We start from the raw sequence: 15440 nt of genomic DNA on the forward strand, positions 1-15440 counted from the left end.
ACCTCCTGATATAGAGGTCCTGGATGGCAGGGAGCTCGGTCCCAGTGATGTACGGGTTGTAGAGCCTGTAGTGATGTCTGCACCACACTCTGTAGCGCCATGCGATTCAGGCGGTGCTGTTGCCATACCAAGCTGTGATGCAGCCAGTCAAGATGCTCTTAATGGTGCAGCTGTAGAGCTTTGGGGATTTGAGGGCCCATGCCAAACCTTTTTAGCCTCCTGTGGGGGAAGAGGCATTGTTGCGTGTGTGTGGACCATTTAAAGTCCTTAGTGATTTGGACACCGAGGAACTTTAAGCTCTCAACACGTTCCACTGCAGCCCCGTCTACGTGGATGGGGGCAAGCTCGCCCCACCATTTCCTGAAGTTGTCTTGGGTCTAAGGTGTCTGGGATGGTGGAGTTAATGTGTGCCAAAGCCAGCCTCTCAAAGCACTTCATGATTACAGATGTGAGTGCTACAGGGTGGTAGTCATTGTGGCATGAAGCCTCAGAGTTCTTAGGAACAGGAATGATGGTGGTCATCTTGAGATGTATGGATTACAGACTGGGACAAGGAGAGGTTGGAAATGACAGTGTTGATGCCTGCCATGCTCTGAGAATACGCTGTGGAATACCGTCCGGCCCTGAGGCTTTTACGAGTGTTGACCTGATTAAAGACTCAGGTCGGCCTCGGAGAGCCGAGATCCTCTGGGTCGGTAGGGGCCCTCACGCGCAGCACGGTGTTGTTATAATCGAACAATGAATGCAATTAAATGTATCGAGTTCTTCTGGTAGAGAGGCATCGTTAGGGCAGATCCGGGTCTTCATTTGTAATTAGTAATGGACTGTAGTCCCTGCCACATGTGCCAGAGCCTGTGTAATATGATTCCACCAAGGGAGGCTGGTGAGAGGAGCTATAGGAGGACAGGATCATTGTAATGGCTGGAAAGGAAACCGCCACTGTGGGGACAACATCACCGATGCATTTCCTAATGAGGCTGGTGACGGAGGTGGTTAGCTCTGAACATATCAGCAGTCCTGCAGCATAATCTCTGATTCTGTTCACCGTTTCTCAACGGAGCGAGTAACGGGTACTTCCTGTTTGAGTGTCTGCTTGTAAACAGGAAGCAGGAGTACAGAGTCATGATATGATTGGCCGAATGGGGGGAGGAGGGAGGGCCTTGTATGCTTGCCTGTAGGTAGAATATCAGGACCTTATCACCCCTAGTGACGTTGGAGACGTGTTGATGTAAATTGGGCATCAAGGTGTTGTAATGACGTGGAATTACATTTGCAGGTGTAACGGATGTGAAATGGCTAGCTAGTTAGCGGTGGTGAACGCTAAGTAGCATTTCAATCAGTGACGTCACTCGCTTTGAGACCTTGAAGTAGTGGTTCCCCTTGCTCTGCAAGGGAGCGATGGGTAACGATGCTTCGTGGGTGTCAGTTGTTGATGTGTGCAGAGGGTCCCTGGTTCGAGCCCGGGTCGGGGCGAGGGGACGGACTAAAGTTATACTGTTACACAGGCAACTAGAAAAGAAAAGCAGACTTTTTTTCTTGCGAGTTTTCAAGCTTGTTTATAGCCTCGTACAGTTTGTTAAGTGCCAGCATGTTATTTTTCTTGTCCTTAAGTGGAATGTCTACTACGTTCATGATAACAGCTTAAAACTCCCGTGGGTGAGGTAGAATTCATCTGACCATAAGGTAATACAGGACAGGTGAAAAATGCATGGATGGATCTGATGTAAAAAAGTTTTTGACGTTTATAAGAAGTTACAGCGGATACAGTTAGTGAAAATACAAGTAAAAATAAATGCCAAAAAAGTATCACAAAATAGCAGAGAGCTCGCAAAACGGCGGTCATACAGTATGCCGCCATGCTTCGCCATATTTCGTTTATGTCGAGCGGACCTGATACCTAATCAATAACTTTTAAAAACATTACAGTAATTATTGCCAATAAACTATTTTAAATATCTTCCAGGTACACTTATGTGAAACAAAATATATTTTTTTACCTTCAGGTTACTAATAAAAGGACACGCTGACACAGACACAAAACCTATTGTTGTATTTTCATGACATGATAGCTAAAATAATTCTGTCAAATAAGTATTTCACTGCATGACCTTGCTGAAACATGCCATGCCAGGTGTCACATTTGCTGACCACTCTCACTAGCGTCATGACAGCAACACTAGCTGGATGCTATCCACATTAAGACTTCCTGTTTCGGGATTCTGCCTTCAAAATAAAAGTTTTACAATAAAACCATGGCGAATGCTAGAGGCCTCTAGTGGCCAAAGGGGCTTCTTAGCATTGGCATCGCCATTGAGGGCACTTTAATGAAGCCAACTGGGTGGGACTTCCAACTTAATCGGCTGATCCCTCTTGGTGACCCTGTTGCAGTCATGTCCAACCGGGTCATCAGGAGAAATCAGCCAAATCGGTAAGAAGAAAATTGACTACTTCAAAATGGAGATTACCTCAATGGTGCTACCCATGCTGTCACAGAGGCTATAATGGCACAGAGTCCTCTATCTCAATTGGTAAAACGCTATGCGTATGATACGAAATCAATCTTTTTTGCAGCTATGCATAGTACATAATGTTACAAATGATGTAAATATATACAGTACCAGTCAAACGTTTCTACACACCCATTCCAGGGTTTTTCTTTATTTGTGTTCATCTGCTAAATTGTAATTATTTGCCTACTTCCTCATGCGTTTTGCACACAATGTATATAGACTCTCTTTTTTTCTACTGTGTTATATTGACTTGTTAATTGTCTACTCCATGTGTAACTCTGTGTTGTCTGTTCACACTGCTATGCTTTATCTTGGCCAGGTCGCAGTTGTAAATGAGGACTTGTTCTTAACTAGCCTACCTGGTTAAATAAAGGTGAAAAAAAATGGTACTATTTTCTACATTGTAGACTAATAGTGAAGACATCAAAACTATGAAGCACATATGGAAATCATGTAGTAACCAAAAAAGTGTTATATATACATATATACATTGTACAGACCATACTGAGTACTCCCCTCCCCACTTTTACAGAATCATTATTTCTCTATAAGCCAATATGTAATGCATATGTAGTGATTTGGGGGCATTTATTTGACGTTGGAATGTGTTTTAAAATCTCAAATTAATGCACATTTCAGTTAAATATGAACAAATTAGTCATTGTTAATGTTTAGACATTTTAATGTTTAATTTTTTTTCATACATCATTAATAAATACAGGTTAATGACACTTTTGTAATTTACTTGAGGGACTGTTAATTTGTACGTTTCCGAAATTCCGTTACCCGGAAGTACTATTTTATTTTCGCTGTCGAGACGCTGATTCTACTGTCCGGCATCTTGTGCGCGTTTGTCAAAAGGGGTCCCTGTCTGGTTTATGTACAACTCTGTAGTCAACAATGTTTGCTTTAAGATCACTAGCATTTAAATCGGTTCCATTCCCAGGGAAATCACAGTTGGTAAACTCGGGGCTTCACACCAGTGCCAGATGGAGCGGTGCAAAAGTTGCAGTTGTAAGTAAACCTGGATCAGATATAGTGTGTCGAGTAGTGGCCTACATGATTAATGTGTGCCAAGTCAGTTCTGACCAGTTGCAGGTAGTATCGGAAATCCCTAGCTGAGTAATCGCTCAACTACACTCTCTTATATTGCGGTGTTGTTGAGTTTTGATAAATGGTCGCAACATTGAGTCAATCAGTCGCTTGCATTTATTTTTTATTTTTTTTAGCAACGCTAGTATTTACACACTAAGGTTGCTAGGAATTAACTTGCAAAGCCAGAAATGAAATAAAATGTCATTTCAAGTCACCCTGCAGATTCTTCTTCTTCGATGTGGTTTAACGGCAGTTGTCATCCAATAAATGTTGCGTTAACTGCCACCTACTAGACTGGGGTATAACTCGTATGCTTTGCATAATTAAACAAAATTAAAATAAATACCATACTCCACTATTTAAATATAGATATATAGTCCTACTTCATGCCAACAGCCTGAAAGGATGGGGCACCACCACTTAACACACCCTGTAACTCTTCTGATGTCAAGTCTCACACACCCAAATACCTCTCTGCAGCTGCCACCACAACCTCTCTGTTCAGAACCTCTAACTGTTCCTTCCTTGCAGTACAGTTGATAACCGTTACTATAAAATGCCTAAAATCTAATCTAACATGCTGACCAGACAAGGACACGTTGCGTGCGCGAGCGACGCAAAATACATTTAGAAATCCATGTTATTCAATTATTGCGCGCGCACGTCAACGAGCGGCTGCACGCGCCATTGTGCAAAAAATTATTTTGTCCCCCCTACACCAAACGCGATCACCACAAGCAGGTAAAAATATCAAAACAAACTCTGAGCCAATTGCATTCATTTGTGGACAGGTCAAAAAGCATTAAACATGCATGGCTAGTTAGCTTGTACTTGCTAGCTAATTTGTCCTGGGATATAAACATTGAGTTGTTATTTTACCTGAAATGCACAAGGTCCTCTACTCTATCAATTAATCCACACATAAAACAGCCAACCGAATCGTTTGTAGTCATCTCTCCTCCTTCCAGGATTTTTCATCTTTTAACTTATATGGTGATTGGCATCTACACTTTCATAGTATTACCACGACGACCGGCTAAACAGTTAGTCTTTCAATCACCCACGTGGGTATAACCAATGAGGGGATGGCACGGTGGGTACCTGCTTCTATAAACCAATGAGGAGATGGGAGAGGCAGGACTTGCAGCCGATCTGCGTCAGAAATAGAACGTTGTCGGGGAAACATCAAAACAACAGACAATGACTCTTCTGTTTTACCACATACGCCACCCTGTCTGCGTCGCATCATAAACACCGGGAATCTTTCCCTTCAGTTGGTCAGCTTTCACGTTTACCTCTACCCCAGTAATCACTCCTTTCAATGGCACACTTTTCTTGAAAGCAAAACAATTCACATCTCCCCCTCATTAGTTGAACACCTGCTCCCTCTGACCAGCAGAAACAAACAATTATCACAAGACCACTTCTGAATTACCCTCACCGATTCCACAGCACCCAACACTGTTTTCACCCACCCTGAAACCACAAATGGATCAGCCAAAAGGCAAGAGTCCACTTTTTTCCAAAAACGTCACTCCTACTGTCACAGATTATTCTTCATCCTGACCGTGGGTTACAAGCCTCGGGCTATGAGAACTTCACCACACCCGACCGATCACCTCCGATACTCCCACTTCTCCTCTTTAACAAACCATCTCCCTCACTTCCCCCACCATGTTTACCTGACTCAATCTCACAGTCTTCCTCCCTCTATCGTTTAGATGACCTCTGACCTCCATTCCTCCTCCGTATTCCAAGTATAACTATCTACTTCTGATAATACTGCACTTCTGACATACTTCTTGTTCTTGTCTTGTCAAGGGATGCCATTATAACCGGCTGTCACAATCTCCGTACAATCAGCACGAACCGCTCGGGATGTCCACCCTGCCGATTGTCTGTAGGGTTTGTCCTTATGCAGAGGGAACATTTAAAAAAAATAAACACTAATATAACATAAACCAACTTTCCAAACTTCCTCTCAGCTTACCTCATGTCAAAATAAAAGTCCTTCAAGTGTGCCATGCCTGCACACAAAAAAGCAAGAACTTGTGGGGGACTTTTATTTTGACATGAGGTAAGCAGAGCGGAACTGACCATGCTGACGAACTGCAGACCCACGTTTGGAAATTCTGTTAAGTTAGATACTACATGAATGTACTTTTTAAAATGTTTATTCCCCCCTGCATCAGGCCCAAGCCTACAGTCAGTCGACAGAGTAAGTTGAAACTGAATGTTATTTAACTTCTGGCTTCAGGCGGACTACTTCATTTTAATTTTAATAACCAACTCATCATCAAGCAGCTATCGATAGGCCGCTTTGAAAAATGGTCAGTTCTGAAAATGCTTAGGCTTACCTGTGCCTATGTTTATCGTCTACAACTGCGATTCATACTTTGAATAAAAACTTTTCTCAAATAAAATCAACTTTTTCCTCATTGTGTTAATCAACTGGAGACTTAACAGCCTGTATATGATAAATGTTTTTAGTAAAAGTATGAATTTCAGTGGAAGGACTGCAGTTGTACAGGTAAGCGTTTTTCAGAATTTGCTCTGGCGGATATTCCTGCAGTCGGCATGTCAATTGCACGCTCCCTCAGAACTTAAAACATCTGTGGCATTGTGTTGTGTGACACACTGCACGTTTTAGATTGGCCTTTTTTATTGTCCCCCAGCACAAGGTGCACCTGTGTAATGATCATGCTGTTTAATGGAAAATGTCTGGGATCTTTTTATTTCAGCTCATGAAACATGGGACCGACACTTTAAATGTTGCGCTTTATATTTTTGTTCAGTATAGATTTGTTGTTGGGAGTTGATCTTGTTTTGTTGTTGGGAGTTGATCTAGTTTTGCATTCATTTCCCATAAGATGATCAATAATTTCTTATGAGGTGAACGTGTCATATTAATGTGAGTCATGTTAACAGGTGCTGTCTGGCTGTGGTGTGTATGACGGAACAGAGATCCATGAAGCATCAGCGTGAGTCTATTGTAGTAGGCCTATTTCCATTCTATTCCAAGCCTGTCTTACACTATACAACATGCTATTTACTTGCTTACACTGTCTTACACAACATGCTATTTACTTGCTTACACTGTCTTACACAACATGCTATTTACTTGCTTACACTGTCTTACACAACATGCTATTTACTTGCTTACACTGTCTTACACAACATGCTATTTACTTGCTTACACTGTCTTACACAACATGCTATTTACTTGCTTACACTGTCTTACACAACATGCTATTTACTTGCTTACACTGTCTTACACAACATGCTATTTACTTGCTTACACTGTCTTACACAACATGCTATTTACTTGCTTACACTGTCTTACACAACATGCTATTTACTTGCTTACACTGTCTTACACAACATGCTATTTACTTGCTTACACTGTCTTACACAACATGCTATTTACTTGCTTACACTGTCTTACACAACATGCTATTTACTTGCTTACACTGTCTTACACAACATGCTATTTACTTGCTTACACTGTCTTACACAACATGCTATTTACTTGCTTACACTGTCTTACACAACATGCTATTTACTTGCTTACACTGTCTTACACAACATGCTATTTACTTGCTTGACAAGATGGCTAAAACATACATCTTAAAATTGTTATAATGTTTTTTAATTCAATGTTTTATTTAACTAGTATATTGACTTGTTAATTGTTTATTCCAGGTGAAACTCTGTGTTGTTGTTTGTGTCACACTGCTATGCTTTATCTTGGCCAGGTCGCAGTTGCAAATGAGAACTTGTTCTCAACTAGCCTACCTGGTTAAATAAAGGTGTTCTCAACTAGCCTACCTGGTTAAATAAAGGTGTTCTCAACTAGCCTACCTGGTTAAATAAAGGTGTTCTCAACTAGCCTACCTGGTTAAATAAAGGTGTTCTCAACTAGCCTACCTGGTTAAATAAAGGTGTTCTCAACTAGCCTACCTGGTTAAATAAAGGTGTTCTCAACTGGCCTACCTGGTTAAATAAAGGTGTTCTCAACTAGCCTACCTGGTTAAATAAAGGTGTTCTCAACTAGCCTACCTGGTTAAATAAAGGTGTTCTCAACTAGCCTACCTGGTTAAATAAAGGTGTTCTCAACTAGCCTACCTGGTTAAATAAAGGTGTTCTCAACTAGCCTACCTGGTTAAATAAAGGTGTTCTCAACTAGCCTACCTGGTTAAATAAAGGTGTTCTCAACTAGCCTACCTGGTTAAATAAAGGTGTTCTCAACTGGCCTACCTGGTTAAATAAAGGTGTTCTCAACTAGCCTACCTGGTTAAATAAAGGTGTTCTCAACTAGCCTACCTGGTTAAATAAAGGTGTTCTCAACTAGCCTACCTGGTTAAATAAAGGTGTTCTCAACTAGCCTACCTGGTTAAATAAAGGTGAAATAAAAAATTAAAACATAAAAAATAGGCAAGTCAGTTAAGAACATTTTCCTATTTACAATAACGGCCTACACCGGCCAAACCCGGACGCCGCTGGGCCAACTGCTCCGCTCTATGCACCAGTTGCCTGTGAGAAGTGGGCCAGCAGGAGGTGGCGTCTAGCCTGATGCACACGGGGAACAAGAGGTGCTACATCGTTCTCTCTGATGTGGTGTTGTGTGTGTGTGTGAGACAGGATCCTGGTGCACCTGAGCAGGGGCGGGGCCGAGGTGCAGATGTACGCCCCTGACGTGTCCCAGATGCATGTCATCGACCACGGGAAGGGAGTGCCAGTTGAGAACGAGTCCAGGAACGTCTTATCAGAGTCCGCACGCATCGCTAGGGGCAACGTCACAGATCTCGCCAAACTCAGCGTTGGCGACCATGACGCCATCATCTTCCCAGGAGGCTTTGGGGCTGCAAAAAACCTGTAGGTGGAACAGCGTTGTCATACCACATTGTAAAAAAAAAAAAAAAAAGGTTAATTCATATCATTCATGTTAAGTATACCTGAGGAACAAACACTTTGAGCTTCTGCAAGGGCATCTCAACGTTTCTGTCTGTACCCCTCAGATCTGTTTTGCTTGTCTTGTGTGGCAGGTCGACGTTTGCTGTGGACGGTCCAGACTGCAAGATCAACACAGATGTGGAGCGTGTCCTGAAGGACTTTCATAAGGCAGGCAAACCTATCGGGTCAGTGCTGTCGTCGTGTGTAAAACTGTGCTTGTTGGGGATTGAGATCGGATAACCCAGACCAAAAAAACATTGTGTAATCTGGTCAGATGCTCGATTTATATTTACGTAGTCTGTCCAAGAGCGACTAGGGATCGAGTGCCACTTGTAAATGAATACCTTTTGGGTGTATCTCAATCGTTTTAAAGTGGCTTCATATTCTTGTATCCTTTCCTTCCATTCACACTCATTTGAAGTTAAGCAGTCAGATGGATAGATGGCGGAAAGGAATGAAAGCCGTTTTAGAAAACTACCATCTAATATCAGTTTGTGCTCTCGGTTAAGACGAGGATTCTAGTATCTCTAACTGGTTGTATAAATGAGGAAGAGTTATTGTATTTATTGTGTTTTTACATAACCTTTATTTAATCAGGGAGTCATACTGAGACCAAGGTCTATTTTACAGATGAGCCCTGAATTACAGAAATGATAGAAAATACTCATATCAAAAAAATAAATCCTAAATGCAAATAGATAGAAAAACACAGTCCTAAAAAAATAAAAAAATCACCAGTAATACGGTCCTCAATCAGCTTTCTGAATGGACCTAGAGTCACCAGAACATCACATTCATCAGTAATAAGGTCCTCAATCAGCTTTCTGAATGGACCTAGAGACACCAGAACATCACATTCATCAGTAATACGGTCCTCAATCAGCTTTCTGAATGGACCTAGAGACACCAGAACATCACATTCATCAGTAATACGGTCCTCAATCAGCTTTCTGAATGGACCTAGAGACACCAGAACATCACATTCATCAGTAATACGGTCCTCAATCAGCTTTCTGAATGGACCTAGAGACACCAGAACATCACATTCATCAGTAATACGGTCCTCAATCAGCTTTCTGAATGGACCTAGAGACACCAGAACATCACATTCATCAGTAATACGGTCCTCAATCAGCTTTCTGAATGGACCTAGAGTCACCAGAACATCACATTCATCAGTAATAAGGTCCTCAATCAGCTTTCTGAATGGACCTAGAGACACCAGAACATCACATTCATCAGTAATACGGTCCTCAATCAGCTTTCTGAATGGACCTAGAGACACCAGAACATCACATTCATCAGTAATACGGTCCTCAATCAGCTTTCTGAATGGACCTAGAGACACCAGAACATCACATTCATCAGTAATACGGTCCTCAATCAGCTTTCTGAATGGACCTAGAGACACCAGAACATCACATTCATCAGTAATACGGTCCTCAATCAGCTTTCTGAATGGACCTAGAGACACCAGAACATCACATTCATCAGTAATACGGTCCTCAATCAGCTTTCTGAATGGACCTAGAGACACCAGAACATCACATTCATCAGTAATAAGGTCCTCAATCAGCTTTCTGAATGGACCTAGAGACACCAGAACATCACATTCATCAGTAATACGGTCCTCAATCAGCTTTCTGAATGGACCTAGAGACACCAGAACATCACATTCATCAGTAATACGGTCCTCAATCAGCTTTCTGAATGGACCTAGAGACACCAGAACATCACATTCATCAGTAATAAGGTCCTCAATCAGCTTTCTGAATGGACCTAGAGACACCAGAACATCACATTCATCAGTAATAAGGTCCTCAATCAGCTTTCTGAATGGACCTAGAGACACCAGAACATCACATTCATCAGTAATAAGGTCCTCAATCAGCTTTCTGAATGGACCTAGAGACACCAGAACATCACATTCATCAGTAATACGGTCCTCAATCAGCTTTCTGAATGGACCTAGAGACACCAGAACATCACATTCATCAGTAATACGGTCCTCAATCAGCTTTCTGAATGGACCTAGAGACACCAGAACATCACATTCATCAGTAATACGGTCCTCAATCAGCTTTCTGAATGGACCTAGAGACACCAGAACATCACATTTAATAACATTTTGAAGATTGTTCCAGAAATGGGGTGCAAAAAAACAAAAAGCTGAATTATCTAACTGATGAGTTACCCATCCCTGAGACCTGGTTAACTTTTTGTGTCATGAATCTTGTTCTGGGGGCAGCTCTGCATAGTGGCATTAGCTAGCACAGCCACAAAGTAATACAATACAATTTTAAACCAGACCTTGTCCACCCTGCTAGCCTAACCACCCTGCTAGCCTTAACCACACTGCTAGCCTTAACCACACTGCTAGCCTTAACCACACTGCTAGCCTTAACCACCCTGCTAGCCTTAACCACACTGCTAGCCTTAACCACACTGCTAGCCTTAACCACCCTGCTAGCCTTAACCACACTGCTAGCCTTAACCACACTGCTAGCCTTAACCACACTGCTAGCCTTAACCACACTGCTAGCCTTAACCACCCTGCTAGCCTTAACCACACTGCTAGCCTTAACCACCCTGCTAGCCTTAACCACCCTGCTAGCCTTAACCACCCTGCTAGCCTTAACCACCCTGCTAGCCTTAACCACACTGCTAGCCTTAACCACACTGCTAGCCTTAACCACACTGCTAGCCTTAACCACCCTGCTAGCCTTAACCACACTGCTAGCCTTAACCACCCTGCTAGCCTTAACCACCCTGCTAGCCTTAACCACCCTGCTAGCCTTAACCACCCTGCTAGCCTTAACCACACTGCTAGCCTTAACCACACTGCTAGCCTTAACCACCCTGCTAGCCTTAACCACCCTGCTAGCCTTAACCACACTGCTAGCCTTAACCACCCTGCTAGCCTTAACCACACTGCTAGCCTTAACCACCCTGCTAGCCTTAACCACACTGCTAGCCTTAACCACCCTGCTAGCCTTAACCACACTGCTAGCCTTAACCACACTGCTAGCCTTAACCACCCTGCTAGCCTTAACCACCCTGCTAGCCTTAACCACCCTGCTAGCCTTAACCACCCTGCTAGCCTTAACCACCCTGCTAGCCTTAACCACCCTGCTAGCCTTAACCACACTGCTAGCCTTAACCACCCTGCTAGCCTTAACCACCCTGCTAGCCTTAACCACCCTGCTAGCCTTAACCACACTGCTAGCCTTAACCACACTGCTAGCCTTAACCACCAAATGACCAAAAAGCATATTTTTTTAGTTTTCAATCTGCGTATAGTAGCTCATATGCCTAAAGGTTAGTAATGATGTTAGGTAAAGTGGGAGTTTTTGTAAAAAATAATTTATAAATTAAAACATATCAATGTATCCACCTATGTGACATCAGAGGGCCAACCTCTAAACTAAGCTGGTCACATGGAATTAGTACATTGTCCTAACCTGGCTATATTTAACCTAGGTTGTGTTGTATCTCTCCTGTGTTGGCTGCCAAGCTGCTTCCTGGGGTAGAGGTGACGGTGGGGCACGAAGAGGAGAAGGGGGGCAAGTGGCCCTATGCTGGCACTGCTGGGGCTATTAAGGCCCTGGGAGCCAAGCACATCGTTAAGGAGGTCACCATATCCTTTCACATGCTGGATTATGAATACTGAACACAAGTATAGACGCAACATGCATGTATTTCACATGACTGGGAATACAGATATGCTTCTGTTGGTCACAGATACCTTACAAAAAGGTAGAGGCGTGGATCAGAAGACCAGTCAGTATCTGGTGTGACCCACCATTTACCTCATGCAGCACAACACATCTCCTTCACATAGAGTTGATCAGGCTGTTGATTGGGGCCTGTGGAATGTTGTCCCGCTCCTCTTCAATGGCTGTGCTGAACACGCTGTCGTACACGTCAATCCAGAGCATCCCAAACATGCTCAATGGGTGTCATGTCTGGTGAGTCTGCAGGCCATGGAAGAACTGGGACATTTTCAGCTTCCAGGAATTGTGTACTGATCGTTGAGACATGGGGCCGTGGTGGCGGATGAATGGCACGACAATGGGCCGCAGGATCTTGTCACGGTATCTCTATGCATTCAAATTGCCACCGATAAAATGCAATTGTGTTTGTTGTCTAACTGTTATCTTACTGTTGACATCAGCAATTAAACACGTGTTGCGTTTAAGGTCATTTGATAGATCATGGCGCTTGCAATAAGTGGGTTAAACTCCCATATGTTATAAATGTTTTATATAACTAGGAAAGTCAGTTAAGAACAAAATCTTATTTACAATGACAGCCTACTGGGGAACAGTGGGTTAACTGCCTTGTTCAGGGGCAGAACGACAGACCTTGTCAGCTCGGGGATTCGATCCAGCAACCTTTGGGTTACTGGCCCAACGCTCTAACCACTAGGCTACCTGCTGCTCCAATTGTAAGTATGTTAAATACTACATATATTACAACATTTGTCAAAGGCAATGTGAAAAGTATGTTACAAAGTTACTGCACTCAGCTGAAAGTGAATATGTCATTTAAGCTGTTTTGATGTGTGCTTTTGATTAGCCTCTGTAATCCCTGTCTCTGTGTGTGACCCTTGACCCTGAGTGTCATCACGAGGCCCACGTAGACCAGAAGAACAAGGTAGTGACATCACCAGCCTTCATGTGTGAGACCCAGGTGCACCTGATCTTCGACGGCATCGGCGCCATGGTAAACAACGTCCTCAAACTCAGTGGAAAGTGAAAGAGCAGAACCCACAATAGTTTATAATTAAATATCGTACCAACTAGCAATGTTGTTCAACACAAATCCACTTCACCAGTAAACTATATCGAAGGAGTGTGCTCGTTATGTGGTTTTACAGCTCTCAACAAAGTATTCGTCAAAAGCTTTAGATTTTATTATATGTGCCAGTATTCAATAAAAGTAATTATTTTGTATGTTTTTGATGGAAATCTAGAGAATATTAATTTATTATAATAATAAACTACTTTATTCTGCTAACTAGATACAGGTACATTTCCCTGTTATAGGAATGGAATGGAATTCTAGTGTTGTAAAGAGAAGCACTACTAGTTCCTGTATTGTCCAGCAGAGGGCGCTAACAGGTCATTGGCCACTCGGTTTTATATGCAAACGTGTTGAGGTTCCTCTCTCTCTCATTCAAAGATTGGGAGCAGGTGTACGAATGTATTAACTTTTAAATCATCTGTGTTTCTAGGCGAATAAGCTATAAATATCTCAAATGATGAAGTCAGATTTTAAAAAATAAAAAAAATTAAGCATTTCATTCAGACTTGAGACGGCATGCGCTAAGGAAAGGCAGTGTTTAGAGAATGGCTTTACTTACCTGGAGTCATATATATTGTCATTGAATTCATGTCTGTTGAATAAAGAGATGTCAGTGAACTCATCATGTCTGTGGAATGAAGAGATGTCAGTGAACTCATCATGTCTGTGGAATGAAGAGATGTCAGTGAACTCATCATGTCTGTGGAATGAAGAGATGTCAGTGAACTCATCATGTCTGTGGAATGAAGAGATGTCAGTGAACTCATCATGTCTGTTGAATAAAGAGATGTCAGTGAACTCATCATGTCTGTGGAATGAAGAGATGTCAGTGAACTCATCATGTCTGTGGAATAAAGAGATGTCAGTGAACTCATGTCTGTGGAATAAAGAGATGTCAGTGAACTCATCATGTCTGTGGAATAAAGAGATGTCAGTGAACTCATCATGTCTGTGGAATAAAGAGATGTCAGTGAACTCATCATGTCTGTGGAATGAAGAGATGTCAGTGAACTCATGTTTTATGTATTGAACCTTTATTTAACTAGGCAAGTCAGTTAAGAACACATTCTTATTTCTCATGACGGCCTACCTAGAGGCCTCCTGCGGGGATTACATAAAGAGAGACCTAAGACAACAACATAGCATGGCAGCAACACATGACAACACAGCATGGTAGCAACACAACATGGTAGCAACACAAAACATGATACAAACATTTGGCACAGACAACAGCACATAGGGCACGAAGGTAGTGACAACAATACATCACACAAAGCAGCCACAACTGTCAGTAAGAGTGTCAATGATTGATTCTTTGAATGAAGAGATTGAGATAAAACTGTCCAGTTTGAGTGTTTGTTGTAGCTCGTTCCAGTCGCTAGCTGCAGAGAACTGAAAAGAGGAGCGACCCATGGATGTGTGTGCTTTGGGGACCTTTAACAGAATGAGACTGACAGAACAGGTGTTGAATGTGGAGGATGAGGGCTGCAGTAGAGATCTCAGATAGGGGGGAGTGAGGCTTAAGAGGGTTTAATAAATAAGCATCAACCAATGGTCTTGCGACGGGTATACAGAGATGACCAGTTTACAGAGGAGTATAGAGTGCAGTGATATTTCCTATAAGGAACATTGGTGGTAAATCTGATGGCCAAATGGTAAAGAACATCTAGCCACTTACCTGCCGATTTATAAATGATGTTTCCGTAATCTAGCATGGGTAGAATGGACATCTGAATCAGGGTTAGTTAAGCTGCTGGGGTGAAAGAACAGCAACTACAATAGAGGAAACCAAGTCTAGATTTAACTTTAGCCTGCAGCTTTGATATGTGCTGAGAGAAGGACAGTGCACAGTCTAGCCATACTCCCAAGTACTTGTAATGAGGTGACTACCTGAAGCTCTAAACCATCAGAGGTAGCAATCACACCTGTGGGGAGAGGGACATTCTTCTTACCAAACCACATGACCTTTGTTTTGGAGGTGTTTAGAAGAAGGCTAAGGGCAGAGAAAGCTTGTTTGACACTAAGAAAGCTTTGTTGTAGAGCATTTAACACAAATTCTGGGGAGGGGCCAGCTGA

General features: G+C 42.5%; 1 protein-coding gene across 1 annotated transcript; it reads left to right on the forward strand.

The window, feature by feature from the left end:
• The first annotated feature begins 3263 nt into the window (after nucleotides 1–3263).
• gatd3 (glutamine amidotransferase class 1 domain containing 3) lies at nucleotides 3264–14343 on the forward strand. Its single transcript, XM_020475180.2, has 6 exons — nucleotides 3264–3524; nucleotides 6534–6586; nucleotides 8247–8480; nucleotides 8651–8743; nucleotides 12039–12195; nucleotides 13188–14343. Exons 1-6 carry the CDS (start codon nucleotides 3411–3413, stop codon nucleotides 13314–13316), a joined length of 780 nt encoding a protein of 259 aa, XP_020330769.1. The 5' UTR covers nucleotides 3264–3410; the 3' UTR covers nucleotides 13317–14343.
• The last annotated feature ends 1097 nt before the right edge of the window (nucleotides 14344–15440 follow it).

The sequence above is a fragment of the Oncorhynchus kisutch genome, linkage group LG26, assembly GCF_002021735.2.
Source record: "Oncorhynchus kisutch isolate 150728-3 linkage group LG26, Okis_V2, whole genome shotgun sequence".
Taxonomy (NCBI): domain Eukaryota; kingdom Metazoa; phylum Chordata; class Actinopteri; order Salmoniformes; family Salmonidae; genus Oncorhynchus; species Oncorhynchus kisutch.

Coding starts and splice junctions, on each gene's coding strand:
- gatd3 (XM_020475180.2), top strand. CDS start 3,411: ATGTTTGCTTTAAGATCACTAGCATTTAAATCGGTTCCATTCCCAGGG. Junction 6,587..8,246: donor GAGATCCATGAAGCATCAGC/GTGAGTCTATTG, acceptor TGTGTGAGACAG/GATCCTGGTGCACCTGAGCA. Junction 8,744..12,038: donor AAGGCAGGCAAACCTATCGG/GTCAGTGCTGTC, acceptor TATTTAACCTAG/GTTGTGTTGTATCTCTCCTG.